The 21291-nt window shown below is 41.5% G+C and overlaps 1 protein-coding gene across 1 annotated transcript; it reads left to right on the top strand.

Annotated features, from left to right (window-relative positions):
• Positions 1-2392: 2392 nt before the first annotated feature.
• lmo4b (LIM domain only 4b) lies at positions 2393-21018 on the top strand. The gene is made up of 5 exons (XM_066664984.1): positions 2393-2803; positions 5386-5629; positions 13720-13816; positions 14383-14538; positions 20840-21018. The coding sequence occupies exons 2-5, from the start codon at positions 5394-5396 to the stop codon at positions 20846-20848; spliced, it is 498 nt and encodes a 165-aa protein (XP_066521081.1). The 5' UTR covers positions 2393-2803; positions 5386-5393; the 3' UTR covers positions 20849-21018.
• Positions 21019-21291: the final 273 nt, after the last annotated feature.

Consider the following 21291-nt stretch of genomic DNA (forward strand, 5'->3'; position numbering starts at 1 on the left):
ATATTCCGCAGAGATCCCCACAATACCCCTCTCTTTTATTATGTGGATATCATATTTCAAAAAAAGAAAAGAGAAAAAAAAGGAGAAGGAAGTAAGTAATTTTTCTTGCCCATTTATGAAAAGCTCATTAAAAACAGGCAAAGAACAAACAAAGCTTTTCCTTTGAGGCACCCATTCAGCGTCGTCCCCTAATTTCCCTCTAGTTTTAATAGTGCAGATAAATTAATTATTCCTTTGTGGAAAATACATTCTTTGCCATCTTTGGCTCATTGTCGGGAGCGGGAGAGAATGGTGGCCTAATCCTGGGTGGAATAGAGTTTCTCCTCCAGCAGGGAAATCAGACTGAGCTCTGCAATCAAGCACGACCAGTCAAAATTAAACCATTAAGACGGCCTACAGGAGACGCCTTACACACTGTACATCTCACTAATGAATCCGGAGGCAACTCATAATTACGCCGTTTTTGTCCCGCACTGATTAACTGCCCACTGAAACTCGCCTCCGAATGTCACCGAAACTTTTCACCTTCTGACTCTTCAAAACACTTCCGAACGAAAACACTCCAGTGATATGGAAACAAAGGGCCTGCGCTGCTACTGTGCGGAGCATATTGTTTTGTGTGTTAAAGTGGCTGCATCTAGCCCACTGTATCAGCAACCCTCATAGGCCAGCTTTTAAAGTCTGTACTGAAGTGTATGAGCAACACACTGCTTTGTGGGAACAGTTACATCAGCTAATTTCTTTCAGAGCACCGTGCAAGAACAATACACAAACACTCCTCTCCAGATACAATAAAGAGAGTGTCGAGTGTTCTTAAAATAGCAAGTGGTTTTACTATAGAGCACAACACATCTACCACTTAACTCAGAATGTGCTCATTATATTGTGATCACATGTTTACTCTCTTTTACACAATAAATGGTAGGAAAAAACTCACTTCTAGTTCTATTACTTTAAAAACAATTCCAGTAAGTTCAAGTTGAATTATTATGACTTCACTGCTTACTATATAGGGGCACTTTGTAGTTTTACAGTTAGAGACTGTAGGCTATCCGTTGCTCTGCATACTTTATTAGCCCCCTTCACTTTGCTGTTTAATGGTCAGGACCACCAGGCAGCAGGTAAGATTTGGGTGGTGGATTATTCTCAGTCCTGCAGTGACACTCATGCAGTGACTTAGTGGTGATGTGTTAGTGTGTGCTGGGCTGGTACAAGTTGATCAGACACCATAGTGCTGCTGGATATTTTAACCAATCACTTCAGTGTCACTGCAGGACTGAGGATATTCAGCCCAAAACATCCAGCCAACAGCGTCCTGTGTCCACTGATGAAGGACTAGAGAACGACCAACAGGAACTGTGCAGCAACAGATGAGTGGACACGGACTTTCAAATTCGAGCAGCACTGTAATATTTATATTAAATAATATTATTATGTGTTTGCAGTAAAATGGTCATGTTCTACTCAATACCTCATATATTTCTGATGAATATACTGTGTATAGGTTCAACTCCATACTTTTTCGTTTTTTTTTTTTTTTTTGAGGCCTTTACATTTTTATATCTATTATTTTTGACTACAGGATCCAAATATACAAAAAATAAGTCAACATACACCTGCTATTCTACAGTACCGGATGTTCTAAAAAGCCGTAGCCTCAGCGACATGTGTTAATGACATTTATCTAGGAGATATTTCTTGGTTTTGTGATTATTTGAAGTCACAGTAATGCCACTTCAGGCCAGACGATGGCGCCACTGTGTAAGAACAGGCGCTGAAAACTGCATTGTCTTTCAGTCAAAGGAACACAGAGCAGCTGGTGAACTTTGTGCAGCTTGTACAGCCCGAAAAGTAAAGACATTATAAATTATTGTTATTATTAGAAAATAGAGGTCACAGTACAGCAGACAGGCTTTAAATTTAAAATAATGTAGCAAGCAAGAATAACGCCAGTAATGTCATAACGAAGGGGGAAGGTTGGATTAATATGTTGTTGTCTTTTATTGAATTATGCGACTCTCTGTCGCTTTGCAGGACAGACTGAAGACCCTGTCCACTCACACGTTTGTTTTTAAAGTGTAGGAATATCTCATTCTTTCGGTAGAAAAGGAGAAGTGTTTCTTAAACAGGGTGTGTCGGTGGCTAAAGGCGCGTTGTGTCAGGATTAGTCCTGCATAATAAAAATCAGCATAAAAACGTATTCAACTGCAATCTCTCCTCCTTTACTCCGGGCTCGGAGTGAAGCTCTTCTGATTGGACGGATTCCTGAGTCCGCTTGGACGGAGATCTCCGCGATTGGCTAACGCGTGATTGACGTCACGGGGAGGTGGGGCTCTGCGTTCTGTCTATGTTTTCTCTGTCACAGTGGTGACACATGTAGAGCACAGCGAGGAGGACGAGCTCCGCACACGGCGCTGGAGATTAACAGCCACACACTTCGTTTCTCAACGCGCAGTGACGCTAAATGTACAGGGAAATGAGCGAGGGCGTCTGCGAGAGCGAGCTGAGCAAGAATACGAGTGTTTAGACTGGTGTACGGAGCGAAGGAAAGCCGAAGAGTCGAGGGACGGGGAGCTCCAGTGGAAATATAATCTGAGAGCCCCATTTGCTGAAGTGCTCCGTGAAGCACCGCCGAGCAGCACTGCAGCTCCGCCTGAAAACTCGGGACCCCTCTCTGCCTCTTCTGACTTTATGGACAGCTTTTAATCTGATTTTCGAGAGAGTTTGAGCGGCACACTATTCTCACAGGCCGTCCGCCGGACAGAGGACTTCAGATATTGTATTCAGACGAGGCAGGAAAGAGGTGAGTGTGCGTTTTACTGATGAACTGAGTGCGCTGCGTAGCGTAATGCCATCGCACAAGAGAGAGCACTCCGTGGGCTGTATTATAGCCTTCATTTCTGCTTTTATCCAAAATCAGGTCATTTCCACAATAAAATATCCTGAAATGGACATGACGTTAGTGGCGGTGCACATTAGTGAGGTTTAAAGCACATTTCACAACCATCCATTTTACAGCCAGTAACAGCAGAGGAGATGAGGCAGTGGCAGCTACAAAAGTCCCAAGTTAAAAACACGCATGGCTTTGCTCCGGACTGCAATCCTGAACATTGTTTTTACAAATGGCTGCACTTAAGCGCCGTTTCTGAGCTGGTTTTGACGGGTATCAAGGTTTTAAATGTAGCACGGTTATATCTCGCATTGAGATAAACACAGGCTTTATATTCCAGCTGTAACGGCTGCACTGGAAAAGTGTTGGAGACATTGCTACATTACATCTTTGACTGTGAATGTTTGCCAACAAACGCAGTGTATTTCATTCATATGGAATGTGCTAATTTGATTCAAGCTAAATTAAAAACCTGGAATATAAACCTTACTTAAATATCAGCTGTGTGTGTGTGTGTGTGTTAAAATGAACGTGTTATAATGATCGGAACTGCGTCGTGAGTCTCGGACCTGTGCTGTATTCCGCATGGCCGTGTAATTGCTGGAGTTTAGCCCATTTAAGTTAAAAGCTTCGCCCCCCTCCTCCTCCTCCTCCTCTGTAGCCGGAATGAAACTTGACGATGGTCCGATCTTATTTATCAGGAGGAGAGTCCCTCTCTGTCCAGCCCTCTGATTCATCTGCTTTTAGATTTAATCAGCACTAAGGTATTGCTTGTCCCTAAGAGCCCGCACTAATGGGCTTTATACTGAATGCCTCTCTCAGTGCAACGTTTCTCTACCCCCCCCCCCCCCTCAACTCCTCATCCCCCTCCTCCTCTAATTACCTTTCAACACAGATTTAGCTTAGCCCGCCATGAAGGCCAGCCTGACCAAATTGGAAAGGATTAAAAATTCAAATATATTAACTTAGTTGAAGGGTGGAACCGAGAAACAAACTCCCGTCGAATACCAACAAACCAAAATCACACAGGAACACAGTTAGCGACCGCTGCTAACGCACAGAAATACAGCAGCGCAACACTGTACACAAACATGGTTCTGGGCTGTTGATACTAGTATTAGCCGAGTTAATGTAGCTTGAAGAACGAACCTATCCACTGAAAAGTACATATTACATTTCCATCAATGATTTATTACCGTGTAATTACAATTTGGGCGAAAGTTTGGGCACCCATGGTCGAACCTAAATTTCCATTGTTTTTTCTGAGTAAAAGTAGCCTAAATTCTCTAGGAAGCATGCATTTATTCTTATTTTGCAGTTACTGGCTAAATGTATTCTCCCATAGGTGTAATATAGGCCTAACGTTCACATAATAACCACAAACCATAAGAGCAAGCATATCCAAATTATTGGATACAATATTACAGCATGTACAAGGACATGTTTCATTAGGCTAATAATATTAGAGTAGATAAGCCTATTTGTCTGTTTTAGTTTGAAGCACACGTTTCAGTGTATATTTGCCAATAATAAAATGAATGAAAATAATAGCTTATCTGTTGTGTTTTTTTATGTAATATTAGTTTAGTCTGATTCAAGCAAATTCAGTGCAAGCTTTTTCTGTCGGAAAACCTATAAAGTCAAATGCTTCTGATTTTGTGAGGTCCAATCATCAACTGACAACTGAGAACTGAGAATACAGACTCTCATACAACTTTAAGGGCCTCTCAATGATCTCTGTTCCAGCTCCATTGGCAGCAAAACATAGCCTTGTCAGGCCAACCTGAGAGAAAACATGGACGTGAAGAATAGCATGACTGCGCTAATGTGCTATTTAAAAGCAATTTTAGGCTGCTCAACAAAAGCCAGTGCCTCTTTAATTGTTCCAGAGGGTCTGAATGTTATCACTGAGCAGACATTCATCACCAAAGGCCCAAAGAGCAGACCTCAGCATTTAGATAAAGATCAAGGCCTGATTAGTACTTCAAAAAACCAGGTTGAGATAGACTAAAGGCACACATCATCATGTTCGAAATCATCCCGTCCGTCTAATGATCTTTGGCAGAGCTACATTTAAAGACAAGAAACAAAGTAACTATTTCAATGTTGAACTATTTTCAAGTTAATGCTGCATACAGACACTGGGGACATCACAACTTATATAATAACAGTGGGTTTGGAAGATGATTTTTAGGTTATTTATTTTTATTGTTGTTCTTATTACTTCCTCATATTACTTCCCTTTTTATAGATATATATATAAAGTGTTAGCTGCACAAAGACGAACACGATCGGTTTATCCGTTGCAAATAATCTACATTGTTACATAACTTTTAATTATGCTGCACATTTCCATTTAATTAGAGTTAGGTCAACACACAAGACAACCTTGACACATAATACAATGACATTTATGTGTCAGTGCAATGTCAATTCAATTTCAGTTTGTAAATCAAACAAAGGCGATTAACCCAGGCTCTGTTTGTGTGTTTCAGTGGGGACAATGGTAAACCCTGGAGGCAGTGCTCAGACGGCACCTGTTGGAGCAGGCTCTATGTCGTGGAAGCGGTGTGCGGGCTGTGGGGGAAAGATCGCTGACCGTTTCCTCCTCTACGCCATGGACAGCTACTGGCACAGCCGTTGCCTCAAATGCTCCTGCTGCCAAGCCCAGCTAGGAGAAATCGGCACCTCCTGCTACACCAAGAGTGGCATGATCCTCTGCAGAAACGACTACATCAGGTCTGTGCTTGATCTTGAAATGTGTGTGTGTTTGCTTTTGTCAATTTCTTAGGACTGAACAGAAATGCCCAGACTTAGGATTATGTTAGGATTATGAAAATAGACATGAGTCAATTAAGTGCTTTTCTGTATACGTTCTATGTTACTTTTTTAAAAACTGAAAAGGTGAAACCATTGCATGTTGTACATGTGTTTAAACATGGTGCGGTTTTGAGTTTTCTAATTACGTACACTTATTTATGTTGTAATATTACACATGCATAAATATACATAGGCTATGTAATAATATGTTCTACCATTGTTTATAACTGTATAAAACGGCAGTGGTAAAAGTGAATGTATTTTTATTGAGGTATTTGAGGTGAAAAGAGCAAGATGAAGAAAAAAGAGCATTTACATGGGCAGCGTTAGGTTGGCTGTAGAGACTGGGAAGTTAAGATGAGATGCTAAAAAAGGAATGTACTCACATCTATAGACATTTCTGACACTTAAAGTCACCATTGTGTCTTAGAACGTGGAAAAGTCACTGAGGCAGTTTGTACATCTGGGCCACGAGGCAGTTTGATAGCCACATGAAATAACACTTGGAATGTAATGATGAGAAAGAGCGGCGGACATTAAGGAAAAAGTTATAAGGCGTTGGGCGTCCCACGGAGAGCGGTGGATTTTCCATTGAGAACACGTGTCGGATCCTGCCACAGCGGCGCTCGTTAAAAGCTCGCTGCTCGAGTCCTCCCTGGGCCGCGCTCAAAAAGAGGTCAAGCCACTGACATGTTGACAGAGGCCGGGACGAAAGGGATTCCTTCTGCGGAACATCTGCGAGCCACCATGTTTTTCACCGTGGAAGGTGCAGGTCTGCGTATGTTTGCTTTACGAGACGATAGAAGCCTCTACCGCCAGGCCCAGGCTAACCTTCGACTCTGCAGGAATTTAAAAGGGCTTTCTCATCCTGTCCGACATGTTTGTGAAGCAGAAAGAGACCATTTAATTAGCGAAAAGGGCCTTTTTAAATATTTATATAAGGCTGTCTGACACTCCGAGCCAAGGCTAGGTGACTGAAGTCTCACTCGCCTAATGTGGATGGCCTGATTTGACAGGACAATCACTCAACACTTTGACCTCTAGAAGGGCAGGTGAAGTGCTTTGGGGCATGAGAAGGTCAGTCTGTAGATAGACAGATAGATAACAACTTTATTATAATCCCCACAGGGGAAACCTAACGGGTTTAAGAGTGCAGATTGTGCAGATCCTTTAATGTTTGAGGTTTTGTTTTGTATACTGAACATCAGGTAAAAACTGGTTCTTTTGACAGTCTTAAACATGTGGCTTAAGAATTACACATATAGACTGGCATAGAGATAGATGGACTTACTTTATTGATCTTTGGCCAGTATAAAACTAACATTGTTGGAAGTATTCATTTCATTCTGTATATACAGAGAGTACACTTGGGCCAATAGAAATGCTCCAGAAGAATGATTTGGAATACACTGACTTCTATTGAAAGTTAAGAAGTTTTTCCTTTTTTCCTTCTCTTCTGAGTTTACTTTTTTGGACATGCATGTTTTTCTTTAGACAGCGACAGTTTATAACCCTACATAAATAACTGTTGCATTTCTCTCTAATGAACTTCCAATTAGAGCTCACTCAAATGACTGCAATTAGTATGTGTTTATATATCAGCATTGAAGGACATAGAATGCATTGCATGGCAAATATATTGGTATTGTGCCAAACTTCCCATATTGGTGCATCTTCATTAAAAAATATCAGATATCAGCATCTGTTCACAGTTCCCATATTGGTGCATTAACAGTAGAGCATGTTGTTTTGAAAGTCTCATTTAAAAGTTTCATACATACTGCGCGAGTCTGAAAGGGCAAAGCGACATATCGCCTGTGATGTATTCTAATCTTCCAGGCTGTTGGAGAGAGAGTGTTTTTGGCTGCGGTCTAGTCATTAGTGTGTGTTTACCTTGGCTCACGCCGTGGGCTGGATTGTTTCAGTGAAGTCCCGTTTCCACGCTGATGCTAACGCTGCAGCGGCAGGTGTGTGTGTGTGTGTGCGTGCGTGTGAGGACGAGTCTGAATGTGAACGAGAGTGCCTTCACTCTTTCCGCTGCACCTGATCTTCAGCGATCAAATCCACAGGACTGCTTCTCACAGGGGTAATGGGCCTACACCCCTAATTAAAAAAGAGCAGGGCTAGAGAAAAGTGCCTACACCTTTCTCTTTGTAATGAGCGCGCAGCTCACACAAGCCTGTGATCTGAGGAGAGATAAGAGGGAAGGACAAGAGAGAGAGAGAGAGGGAGGGGGAGGGAGGGAGATACAGAGAGAGAGAGAGAGAGAGAGAGAGAAGAGGGGGGAGAAAAACATCTGACAGTGAGTCCACACAATTAAAAGCTTTAATTAGAGTCCCCCTCCATTTTCCTTTAGTCCTGATGGGTTTTATCTAATGAGATCTAGTCCCTGGCTCCGATTCGCTTGCAATGACGTGTCCGAAATGAATGAGGGCCACATCGCAAACAAAACATTTAATTAACCAAATTGGCTTTTGAGAGAGAGAGAGAGAGAGAGAGAGAGAGAGAGAGAGAGAGAGAGAGAGAGAGAGAGAGAGGGGTGGGGGGGATTATTGCGAAGGCCAGTCCCCTCCAGGGCGGGAAGGGAGGGAGGGAGGGAGGTGGGTTTAAAGGGGCCTGTCTTATTTTTGTAATGGATTATTAAATTGGCCTTGCAGAGTAAATAATGGAGTTATGTATCCTGACTGACTTATATTAATACCACTGAGGCAAAAACACTCACCCGATTGATTGGGACACAGGAGTGAAAATGCATCGAATTTCCTCTAATGCGAGATGAGGTGAATGGCCTGGGCTGATGCCCATCTAATTTCAATCAGGCAGATGCCACCAACACCGTGCACAGGGGCAACTGCTGTCAGGCACGCTGCCGCTGCCACTTCAGATTTCACCAACTTTAAACACACAGCAGCCTGGAAATGATCAAGTTTGCCCTTTTCCCCCCAAACTTTAGTGAGTGTAAAATGGCTGGAGATGATGGCTAATAAATTGTAGTTCTGTGCTGTGTTGTCGTTACAGTTTAACAGCACTGTTTTTATATTTTGTTTACAGTGTAGGCTAAGATCATGAACTGAGGGCCTACAGCTGGGCTAAAGCTTAACAAAATGATTTTTAAAGCAGAAATATCTGTTTATGAATATTCTGATTCTACCCTCCTCCAAAAGTGACATAGTGCGGTTTCTGCAGTGCTGAAAAGACAGAGGCTCTGTTGTCTTTGTTACAGATCATTGAAGCATCACAACGATGTTGAATCTTTAACTTTATTATAAAAATACTACCCAGTGTTCCTTTAATGTGTTTTTACAGTGTGCTTTTTAATTAAGTTGAATCAGGTGTGTAGCATTAAGCTACTGCATCAGACTGTGCATGGTAATAATGTAGTCCAGAGCATAATCAAACTTAATATCTGATTTAGTAAAGGAGCTTTTGCAGTTTAATAACGTTGATTTAATTTCTTTTTTTTGCCAGTTTTTCAGTTTAGCGTTTGAGTAAATGTGAGCCCAAAGTAAATGTGTGAAATTACCAATTACTCCTTCCATTCTGCCCATTTTAGATCACATCTTTTATCCAGAGGTGTGTTATTTGTGTGGGTTTAGGAGGATAGCGAGAGAAGAGGAGAACTCATTTAGATAGTGACACACCACGTGACCATGACAGTGTTGGGGGAGTGGGGGAGGGTGTGCGGTCCCTTTAATTGAATAGACCCAGGTAATTAAATGGCACTTTTCCAATAGGACGTGCTAGGTAAATCTAATAGTTGGTTATTTAATATCACTTTGAAGTTAGCCCACTCGAGCACTATGACAGCGCACGAGCACGTGAACTATTAGGCCGGGAAAAAACCGGGATCTCAGAAATTAATTAAATCGCATGCAATTTAGGGGAAACGTTTATCTTGATTTGTCATAACAGAATTAATTCAAGGCCTTCAATCCACTTGGGACTAGATCTGTTACTCTGAATTAACCAAGTGTAATTTGGCTGCTTTTTTTTTTCTTTTGCCCCCTCCCTCCCCTCTATCTCTCTCTCTCTCTCTCTCTCTCTCTCTCTCTCTCTGTGTGTGTGTTTCTCGCTCACTCTCCTGCCTCTCAACCCCCCTTCACCATCTCTTTCTCTAATGTAGCCTTGCCATTATGCAAAGCCGGGCTTAAGTATCAGGCCCAGTGCTTTTAAGGTGCTTTGGCTGCTAATGTTGAGAGGCATTTTTATAATGGACTGTGATGCAGAAATCATTGTTGTACTACCTTACATCACTCTGCTCAAAAGGTTCTGCCTAAGAGGCAAGCATTTGCCAGATGGCCCTAAATTGCTCTGCTAGGTTGTAATTCACCTCACAGTCAGCATCCAAATTAAATCCAGTAGACGTCGTCTATGGAGTGTAGACAGCTCCAAATATTTTTTCCCCCCTTATTTTTTTTTAACCTAATAAAAGACAGACGTGGCCAGCACTGTCTGTTTTTATCCCCCTGCTCCGAAATGGAAAATGCTAATAAATCAACATTCCGTGATGTTTCGTTGACAAGACCGTCTTTCGTTATGTGTGATTGATCGCCAGAGTGAATCGCCTGGAGGAAGAAAAGCACAACAACAAAGGAAGAAGAAGGAAAAAAGCAGTGATTTGAAGAGAAGGAGGTGAAAAGCAGTGGTGTCATTGCAATTAAAGAGTCCCCTGGCCTTAATTATACTGACCCAGGCTCGATCTCCTTTCCTCTCCCCAGCGCAGGAGTTCAGTGGAGAGAGAGACCATTAGGGGCCAGGAGCAGACTGATAGCAACTTAATTGAGCACCTAATGCCTTCAGGCCTTTAAATCAAATACTATCAGGAGCCATCCCCTGGTCAAATAATTAACCTGGTATGTATAGCGTGCACTGATAAAATGAAAGGGTTGCCTGGAGATTGTTTCTCTAAGTCTTCTCTCCGTTTCTCGTAAAAAGACATCCACACTGGGGAAATTAAGGAGAGAGTTGAAAAGTAAAAAAAACCCAACAAAATATAAAAACGTGTAACTGTAAATAGAGAAACGCACGAGTTCTGGAAGGTGAAGAGCAAGAAGCTTTTCTTCCAAGCGAATGCCAACGCCGAGTCCACTCACTATCTGAAGATTAGGGCAGATGTCATTTTCCAGGTGAGGCAAACGGCAGCATTTAAAGATATCCCTCTGACATTTTCCCCGGCTCGTCTGTTCAATTTGCGCCGCGGAGGCTGCGCTGTTGTCACAGGCCTAAAGCTAATTACTTTTGAAATTGAGTTTTGATTGAGCCTCTCCAATCGATGCCACAGCAAAATTTGTTTCTCCGCTCTCCTGTAAAGCAGCCGTTCGAGGGCCACCATTAAAGCTGCGCTCATCGACTCAACATGCAGCTGTATGCAAACCAAAGAGAGCAGCTAGCACAACGTTGCGGACTTTTAAGGCAGTGGATCTCTGTTTAAATGGAAGTGTTAAGTTGAAACGTAATAATGAAATTAGAGTTGAGAAGCTCTTTTTTTAAGGAGGAAGGGAATCAGAGACTTCTCAGTTTACAATGGGGCTGCAAAAGATATTGTATGACATTCATTATAGATATATCCGAAAGGACAAGTACGATATGAAGGCTCCGCCTAGTGTAATTAACTGTTACAGCACTGTGCTGAAATAATTGGGGAAGGGGTGGGGTTTACATAGTGTGGCTTCTGCAGTGCTCAGCCCAGAATAGCAGTAACAGAGGCTCTTTTCTCACTATTACAGCTCAGTGAAGCATCCCAATGATTTTGAAGCTGTAATTTTTCTACCGCACATGTAGTCACGCCACATGGAAGCAGCATGGAGGAGAACCTAAACACCAAGGCCAACCGAGCAACTTGAGCAGCTTGTTTTAACTTTAGTGAAGATAAGACTGAACATAAAGAAGTCAAATGTAAACACTGACAAAAAAGCGACCAAAGTTAAAAGTCTGTTTCAATACTTGAAGCACAGTCACAGCATGTTTACAGTACAAGCCTTGTCGGTGAATTATGAGTGCAAAATAAAACAAAGTAATTGTTCATTAATCAGTATCGAGGTAAAATGTTGTTCCACCAAAAATCACGGTGTTGGTCCACGATCATATCGTCCAGCACTAGGCAGGCTGTTATCCATGTTACATTTGTTACAGTTGTTCACTAATGTGCTTTTTAAGGTGTATACAGATGCAGTAATAATCGTGATGAGGGGAGGGTGTTATTTATTTACTTATTTTCATCATGAAGTCTTCCTCATCTCAGACTTGTAATTAGTTCTCAGATGCGACTCCCTGGAATGCGATCTTTCCCGCCTTATCCTTTCCTCCAGTGCACTACTTCCAATTCCCTCCCTATGCCCTCCTTCCACTCTCTCTCTCTTCCTTCCTCTCTGCCTTTTCTATCTCTCCCTCCCTCTCATGCTCTCTCTCTCTCTCTATCTCTCTCTCTCTCTCCCTCCTTCCCGCCAGAGCTTGTCAGATGCTGTGGTCTTATTTGATTGCATAGGAAAAGTGCAGTGATAGAGCAAACACCCAGTGAGATATGATGACAAATGGGTCCAGATCCCAGTAAATTACTTTCTGCTCAAATCGAAATTTCATTCAGTTTGTTGCTCGGCGAGATGAAGTAATCTAAATTGTGGACTCAGAAGGCAGATAGAAGGGAAGCAGGAGCAAGCATTTCATTATCAAGAGGCAGGGAGAGAGAGAAGGTTAGAGACGAAAGAGATGAGCAGGAGCAAATCTAAAGTGTTGACACCATGATTGAAAAGGTTAACCCATGCACATTATATATCAAGCCGAGGTAGCCGAGGGTTTCTAATGGAAACGCGCCCAGTGACGGAGCGCCTGCCGCACCGCTAATGGCAAAAGCACTACGTCTCCGCCTAGATGTACAATCAAATCCTCTTAGGCCCTGATTGCTTATGTTCCAGGTTATTATTAGGTAGCAAAAAAATGGGTGCCCAAGGTAATACTTAGGCTAGTGGAAGCTTCGGAAGCTTTCGGAGGAGAGGGCTGAGGATTTTTCACTCGGATTGCTGGTATTACACTGATTTTAGATTTTCCAATAGCAGAAAAATTGAAGATGTCATTTGTTTGTGTGTGTTTGTGTGTGTTTGTGTGTGTTTGTGTGTGTGTGTGTGTGTGTGTATGTTGTGGTTGCTAGAGGTGTAGGACTGGAATGCTATAAGCTGAGCCTGGGCTTGGTGCTGTATGATTTCATTATTACAGTATAGTGTAAAGCAGCCAGTTAAACACATCTGTATGATGTTTCTTTGTTGTTGTGCATATGTTCCTTTGGGTTTTTACATACAGTCACTGTGACTTCATCAAGAGATTAAAGGCCTCGTATATGGCCCACACTTCAGTTCTTATAAATAAATAACTATATAGAGATATTAATTTGATTGTAGTTGCTGAATTATTGATGATGCATACTGAATAATAACTCTGTATTTTAGAATTTAACAGTCTGATCAACATAGCTGAAATACGAGCTTTTATCATTTCATAGATAAAATTAAATATATGTCTTTAAAGAAACGCTGTAAGATTTTGTTTCACTCCTGGGCTCCCCCTACATCTGCAGAGTGCAATTCACTTTTACAGCACTGCTCTGAAATCAAGGGGGAGGGGCGGGGTATTTCCCAACCCTCCATCTAAAGTAACATAGTGCAGTTTCTGCAGTGCTGAGCCTGGATCAGCAATGATAGAGGGTCTATTCTCCCTGTTGCAGGACAGTTGCGCTTTTATTTGAGAGACAATTACATTTCGATTGTAATGTAATTACACTATGACAAAAAAGCAAATAAATGACCTGTAATATATCTTTAAATGTAGCAGCACAAGCTTTGTGCCATTTTTCTTTTCCCTCTGCTGAATAACTCCTGCTCACCTGTGTGTGTGTTGTTTGAGCCATGAGTTTGTTGGACGGCTAAAGCCTTTTGTTGCTTTGTCTTTGCCACAGGTTTACCATCTGTCTCTGTCTGCAGTTTTGCTAACAGTGTGTGTTTGTGTGTTTGTCCTGGCAGGTTATTTGGGAACAGTGGGGCATGCAGTGCTTGCGGTCAGTCCATCCCAGCCAGTGAATTGGTCATGCGAGCACAGGGAAATGTGTACCACCTCAAGGTAACCCGCATTTTAATCTAAACCCCCTTATTGGACAGGCCGACATTATGCATATGCATAACGCATATTACCACGTTCATTCATTTGTTTTAAGACTCCCACTGTCTTTTTCTAGCACCTGTAGCTTGGTTTTTAATTCTTAAACTTCCAGCTGCTCTTTGACTGTGTGAGCATGAACGTTGGGAGGTGTTCTTATAGCAACCCTTAATATGTTTTTGGTGTGATGATTTTTAATAGCATAAAAATGTAGCAAAATACACTACTGTTATCCTGCTCACATTTTCATTTACAGTGATAAACACTCAGATTCTGAGAGAATTTCCTTTTTTTTTCTTATGTAAATGTTGTTCATAATTATGTGGAATATGATAATTAACACCTGTAATTGTAATCATCTATAATTTACCTCGAAAATTATCTTGCTTGATTTGTACTTTTCTCAAGTTGTGAACAGTTGTTTTGTTGTGTGTTCATGTGTGCTATGCATGTGTGCATGGGTGTGCACAGTAGAGAGAGAGAGAGAAGGGAGACTCTGGGTAATGTAGTCTTTTCTCCCTTTCTGGCAGTGTTTCACATGTTCTACCTGCCGGAACCGGCTGGTCCCTGGTGACAGGTTCCACTACATCAATGGCAGCTTGTTCTGCGAACACGACAGACCCACAGCGCTCATTAACGGCCATTTGAGTTCACTGCAGACCAACCCTCTACTGCCCGATCAGAAGGTGAGAACAGTTCCTCTGCCTACTGCCAAAACCACTCACGATTTCCTAAATAGAGCCGTGTAATAGCTCCACATTAGAGCACTGACTATACGTTCTGGTTGTATATGGGCTCAGCCCACCCCCATCAGACTGCTGTTTGTCTGTGGGTCCCTAGCTTAGCAGTTATATTTATCTACATCCATTCTTAGTAACTAAACATCTCATAGTTATTGAGTGAGGATGACACGGGAAGCATGACAGCAGCAGAATTGCTTTTTAAAGGGGGAAAAATGACAGCGGATCTAAAAGCACTTTAACTTGTACGCCAGAAGCCCTCAGGCCCAAGGTCAGGCCTGCAAGACAAGAGCAATTCAGTCTCGCTGAAAGCTAATTTGTCACAATTAATGTCAGCTCCCTAAAATGAGAGGACTGCTAACGCAAGCTCGGTGTTGGTTAAGTGAGAGAAAGGAGGGACGTGGGAAGGCACAGGGAAGGAAAAAAAAAAAACAAGTTCCCTACATAATTCTGCTGCCTTCATATTTCATACTGATTATGTATTGATGACATTGATTCATTTACGCTTTACCACAAGCCCCGCAATAGATATTAAATCGTATTGACCAAAGACAACTTTTAATTTTGCACAGTGGATAGATTTTCCCATCATTTCTGATGACACAGGTTAGAATTTTTAGTGTTGGTGGATTCCAATCAGCAGATTCTGACTTACTGCCTCAGTGGTCAAAATGCACTTGGCCTTTAATATGTGTCTTTATTCCTTTTGATTTTTTTCTTCTTTTTTTTTTCAAAACTATATTGCTTTTGTTTATGAGATTACACTGCATTATTGCAGATTCCATTTGCTGTGTGTAATCCTGGTAATTTTGTTCTGGCCTTGGAATAAATTAAATGAGACCGATTTATCTATCTAATTCCTGCTCTGGCCTTTGGGCAGTGGTGAGGAAACAAAATAAATCCTGCGTGAATATTAGAGTAGTCGCGCGTGTGAAAGACCCGCATTGCGCTCAAATATCAATCAAATATGTTTTCAAGTCCTGGTACTTATGGTAATTGTAGTAAATAATATGATTTGTGAACCATTCTCACTGACTTTAATACCAAGCATCTCCTGCAAGGAGAACTGAAAACTGCGGCATAAGTTCTGCTTTTTTTCATAGTTGCGGTTCATCAGGTAGGCTCAGCCATACATGCTCCACCCTCATATGGACAGAGAGTCTGATGTCTGTAGTGTGTTAACCTGGCTACACTGGGTTCTGGTAGTTGCATTCTGATTGTGCTTCTGAATATATGCCGATCCGTGCATCGTTTAATACTTGTCCAAGTCTGTTTTCAAGGCTTGTGATTGGTCGTTTTGTACGTCAGTCAAATTTCCTTGCAATACTTGGCGGTTCACAGAAACATTAAGTACTCCCTAGAGTTTGGTTCCCAGACTTCTTCTGCAGTGCCTGCTCTTGTAGATGAGAACACACACATACACATCTTTGCTTCCGTACTCACCTGGAATTTATTTAAAAATTGTAATTCATGTAAAGGTACAATATCTTAATGGAGAAAAACAAAGCAAGCTAAATCGATTTTACACTGGAGTTATTACAAGTGTTACGTATCTAACTCATTTGCCTTGCTGCCCCACCACTTACAGAGACTCAGTCAGGTAGTTCACATTTTATTGAACAAGTCTATATGTCTAAACCCTGGGGCTTGCGATGTACAGAACCTGCATAAGGTATTCAGTGTGTAGCTGAGGCACCTCGTGCTGTGCAAAACTCACATTTGGACTGGGTTTGTGCAGGGGTTTTGTCTCTTGTAATGATGCACAAAGAAAGACACTGTGAGTTGTTATATCACCCCCTAGTGGGGAATCTGAATCACGGTGGAGAAAAGAAGATTTGATTTCTACAACGCTTAGCCTTTCCTCACACCAGCTCTACCTCCTGAAAAAGTTACACGCTGCCCTTCCTCCGGGACTTTCAGACTGTCCTGTGTCCACTGCCGTGTTGAAAATAAAGACTTGGATACACATAATTAGTGTCGATACAGAGACAGAGCAGGTGTAGGAGTGTTTGAGACCAGAGAAAGAGGGATAGAGTCCAAGGCTGTGTGTGTGTGTGTGTGTGTGTGTCTTTCAGCTTGCAGTGAAATGAGGAAAGAGGAGAAGAGAGGAAAGTAGAGCTGAGAACACGAGAAAGTAACAGGAACGAGCGCAGCGCAAAGGACTAAAAGGACTAAAAGAGAAAGAGGGTAGATAAAGTGAAAAGAGGAAAGTAGAGAGAGAAAAGAGGGAGATGAAGAGTGGGAGAAGGAAGGAAAGGGAGAGAGAGAGAGCTCCATTAAGCTCAGTATTCCGTCAGAAGCCTTTTAAGGGCTCGTCACTTTTACAAATCAGCACTAAGAGTGCCTCGCGTTTCAAATTGAAAGCCTTTGCATTATCTAGCTTAATTTTAAATGTCTGTTTAAGCCCCCACCCCACCCCACCTCTCCCACCCCTCCTCAGCCCTGCTCTCGCTCTGCGGCTGCTGCGGTAAATATGAGGCCTCATTGTTTATTTATGTGCCGACATCAATTGTAGTGAAAACAGCTGAATTATTAATGCTAAAATGCAATCTGAATATTGGCCTCGCTGCTTTAATTATAGCAGGGAGAGAATTCTTAAATACACACAGACGCCTCTCCCCACTTGCCAAAATAAATAAATAAATAAAAGAGGTCCAAGTGTCCTCAGCAGATGCTTGAAATGAATGATGCTTTCCCCAGCACTCTGTACAGAGAGTTATTAGGGCCTTCAGCACGGAGCCTCCGTAGTGGAAACACAGTACTGTGTGTAATAATAGACTCAGCTCTGCCTCCACTCTGACCACGGGCTGGCTGATACATCATCTTTAGTGGTATACCAGTATCGGCCTCATACAGCAGTACTGATTATGGATCACGCATTACTGACAGACCACAATAATGCAGTTAACCACCCAGTCATCCTCTGTGGGTTTATTTTTTTTTTTTTTAGATAGCAGCTCAGTCTACATAATGCTTTATGATGGGAAAATATAATATAACAATATTTACCATACCATTTACAGCCCGAGGGGCCATTTTTGCTAAAAGTATAGGTTCTTTTCTGCACATCACTGCTACAGTTGCTCAAAAGAAGAAATGTTTGAACATTTTTACTTTGTGACAAGTAGCACGTACTCAGCTGCATAATCAGCCCCTGTGTTTGTTTTACACATTGATAGACAATATGGATCATGTAGAAAGCTCACTGATACGTTCCACTCTGGCCAGGGTGCTCTTGCATGTGCCTTAATACACGTTTAAATGACTTAAAGGGGTCATGACCACATTTTCATAAGGGATGATTGGTGAAAGATTTGGTTATTATTTACAGTACTGTGCAAAAGTAATGGGCAACTGAGAAACTATTTATCTCAGCAGTTCTTCAAAAAACAAACAAGTAAACAAACAAAATAGACCCCTAATATATACAAATAACAATTAGCCAATAATATTATTAGTGATATTCTGTGTGTGAACGGGTAGGTTTAACCATTTCTCTTATTGATGATGTAACAAATCCGTACGTTCAAGGAGAATCTCTGGAAACAAACTTTGGGTCCCACTTTATATTACGTGTCTCTATTAACTGTAGTTACACATGAACATCATATGCAACAACAATGTAACTACTGATAGATTAGTACTTGTTATAGATGGATCACAGTAGTATAGCTAATGTAATTACACAAGTGGATCTTCATAGTTGTAAGAGCATATTCTCTCTCATGTAATTACACAAATGCAATAATACCACATTAGTAACACATTAGTAATCAGACTGAAGCAATATTTTAAATAATTAAATAACATTAATAAAAATGTAATCATTTCATAAATGTTATTAAATTATGGACATCCGCTGAACTGTCAAACTACAGAATGGCTGAAAGCTGAAACTTGTTACAATGTCTCAACAGTAACAAACATTAGCTAAATGAAACTATGGCAAATCCAGTTTAATGTAATTTAATACACACCTGCCAGAAAAGGCTGAATGTTCGAGTCTACTAATGTAATTACACATATGCTATTACATGTGTATGATTACATGAAACAGAATATGCTGTTAGAACTATGAAGATCCACCTGTGTAATTACAAAAGACAAAACTGAAGTTGATACACGTATGTAATTACATTAGCTATACTACTGTAATCCATCTGTAACAAGTACTAATTCATCGGTAGTTACATTGCTGTTGCATATGTTGTTCACGTGTAACTACACAGTTATTAGAGACACTTAATATAAAGTGGGACCAAACTTTGTTCTTCACAGCCACTCACAACACATTTACTTTTCAGAACAAAATGAATCATTTTACTTTTCCATTACTTATGTTTTTGTATATTTTGTCTATTTTGTCTATGTCTATTTAATTTTACAGACATAATGCATAATAATCTTGTGTATAAGACTTTTGCATGCTACTGGAAGCCCCACTTTGGTGTATTTCTATAAGAACCTCTCATACCATTTAAGCCGCCCAGTCAAAATTCTCAACTTTGAAAGGTATTACTTTAACACTGAGCATGTTTAACATTCCCAAAGTGTTCATTACGTTTATTAATGCAAATTTACATATCTCACACTGTGCTACTGTTATACATTTGAAAAATATTGTCTTGGGGGAATTTTATCAGTAGTAGCCAGCACTACTCTGAAGGAGGCTGCAGTAATCAGCCCAGCTCCTCCAAACACACAGGCAAATGGCATGAAATCTATGCAGAGGGAGTGCAAATGGGAGACAGCACAGAGAGAGAGAGAGAGAGAGAGAGAGAGAGAGAGAGAGAGAGAGAGAGCAGAAGCCTCCTCTCACTTATAAGGTCCCGTCTGGCCGCCATTGTTTTTATTATGTGCGATTTCATGGTGACATAATTGGTGTTGTCCGTGTCGGCGGCTCAGGACATTTGATGCTCATTTATTAAGTAGGCTTCCCGGCTTCTCCCTAATCTCTTTGTTCAGGACAGACAAATTACCTTTCTCATGCTGAGCCCGGACCCGAGGGAACCAAAACCTTCCCAGCCTCCGTCTCCTTAATTAGCCCCCGAAAGTGGGGGGTTTTTGCAATTACTAATAGACTGAAACCCTCCTAGTAACTTGAGGAAAGAAGGGAAAAGTAAATTGCCCCCTTAGAATGTTTAAAACAAAAGGAAGCGAGAGAGAGAGAGAGAGAGAGAGAGAGAGAGGAATTTAAAAGTTGGGCTTGAGTGTCTATGAAAGCAGAATGCGGTTGCTTAGACGTTGGTATAATTGTCCCTGTTGCTCTGCTTTACAGAACCTTAACACCCTGGGGGCTGAGCTGAAGCATTGTTCAAACCGAGACAAAAAAAAAAAAGTCTAACTTCATAAAATGTGCTTTAAACTTAATGCAGAGGAAATAGGGCAGCAGATGGTTTCCAAAGCCGCGCTGATCAATAAATTAAGCGGGGGCTTAGCGGAGCTGGCAGGGCTGAATGCCACCTTCATTAGACACAAAAATAAGGAGAGAGCTGTTTTGGAGCGCATCGGATTTTTATGATTTTAACACTTTTGTTTCTACAGGACATGAAATCTACTGTGATTCCCTGTTTTCCAGCTAAATGTCTTCACAGACTAGAGAATACGCTTTTATACCACATTCACGTCCATGTTATTCAGCTTTCAGCAGATGACTTTATCATATAACACTCAAACAAGCTCCTCAGATTTGAAACGTATCGTATGACCTCTTCCTTATGAAGTTTGGCCAAGTCTTTTTGGACATGACTTAAGTATCCTAGCAGAGTTTTTGGACACGTCTCTCCACTAAGGTAGCAAGTAGCTGTCTCTTGTTTGAACTTGGCCACTTATTTGGCCGCATGTTTGTAATTTAGCCCGTCTGGTTACACTGGCCTACTTTAGAATAATGTTTGCTCTGTTCTGAGTGTTTCTAACATATCATTTGCTTTCTCTCTGTTTCTGTCTCTATATTTTCCTTCTTAACTCTCTCTATGTTGCTGCATTTCTCTTTTATTTCTCTATATTCTTTTTATTTTAAATATATTCTATATTTTTTATCTGTTCTCCTCATTCTCTTTGCCCCCCCCCCATTTCTCCATCTCTGCTCCAATTCAATATCAATATTTATTTCTCACTGAAGTTAAACATTGTTTATATGACTATAATAACTGCAATATTGTCATAAAAGCATTAGCTACAACAAGTAACAACAACAAGGGACAGTAATAATCAATAACCATCTCTCTCTCTCTCTCTCTCTCTCCAGGTGTGTTAGGATGGAGGAGTTGTAACAGTGGGACGTGTGCCTTCATTCCAACCCTCGCTCATATTGTCACTCAAGTTCCCTCAGTCCTGACCGCCGCCCCCCACCCCACAACCCCCGACCCAATCCGGAGCCTGACAGCTACCCCACAAACCATAACCCCCCCACCTCCCAGCTCCAACACCCACTTTGATCTCCCAGAAACTCTCTTCCCACACCCTCGAACCCCTGATCATAGGCGGATTCCCAGCGCTGAAGCGCTCTCGATGGAAAACTGAGGGCTCCGTGAACTCTGTGATTTTACAGGAGACACGTCGGACCCTGAGGGACTCAAAGACACTGAGAAAGAGAAAGAGAAAGAGAGAGAGCAAAAAGAAAGTGAAAGAGAGAGAGACACCAAGTGAAAGGACATTTCACGTGAAAGGAAAGAAAGTGAAAGAGAGAGGATGAGACAA

The sequence above is a fragment of the Hoplias malabaricus genome, chromosome 3 (genome assembly GCF_029633855.1).
Source record: "Hoplias malabaricus isolate fHopMal1 chromosome 3, fHopMal1.hap1, whole genome shotgun sequence".
NCBI classification, from domain to species: Eukaryota; Metazoa; Chordata; class Actinopteri; order Characiformes; family Erythrinidae; genus Hoplias; species Hoplias malabaricus.

Bases quoted from the DNA above. Each gene is read 5' to 3' on its own strand.
- lmo4b (XM_066664984.1), top strand. From the start codon at position 5,394: ATGGTAAACCCTGGAGGCAGTGCTCAGACGGCACCTGTTGGAGCAGGC. The intron at 5,630-13,719 runs GTCTGTGCTTGA...TTGTCCTGGCAG, and splicing joins TGCAGAAACGACTACATCAG to GTTATTTGGGAACAGTGGGG. The intron at 13,817-14,382 runs GTAACCCGCATT...CCTTTCTGGCAG, and splicing joins GAAATGTGTACCACCTCAAG to TGTTTCACATGTTCTACCTG.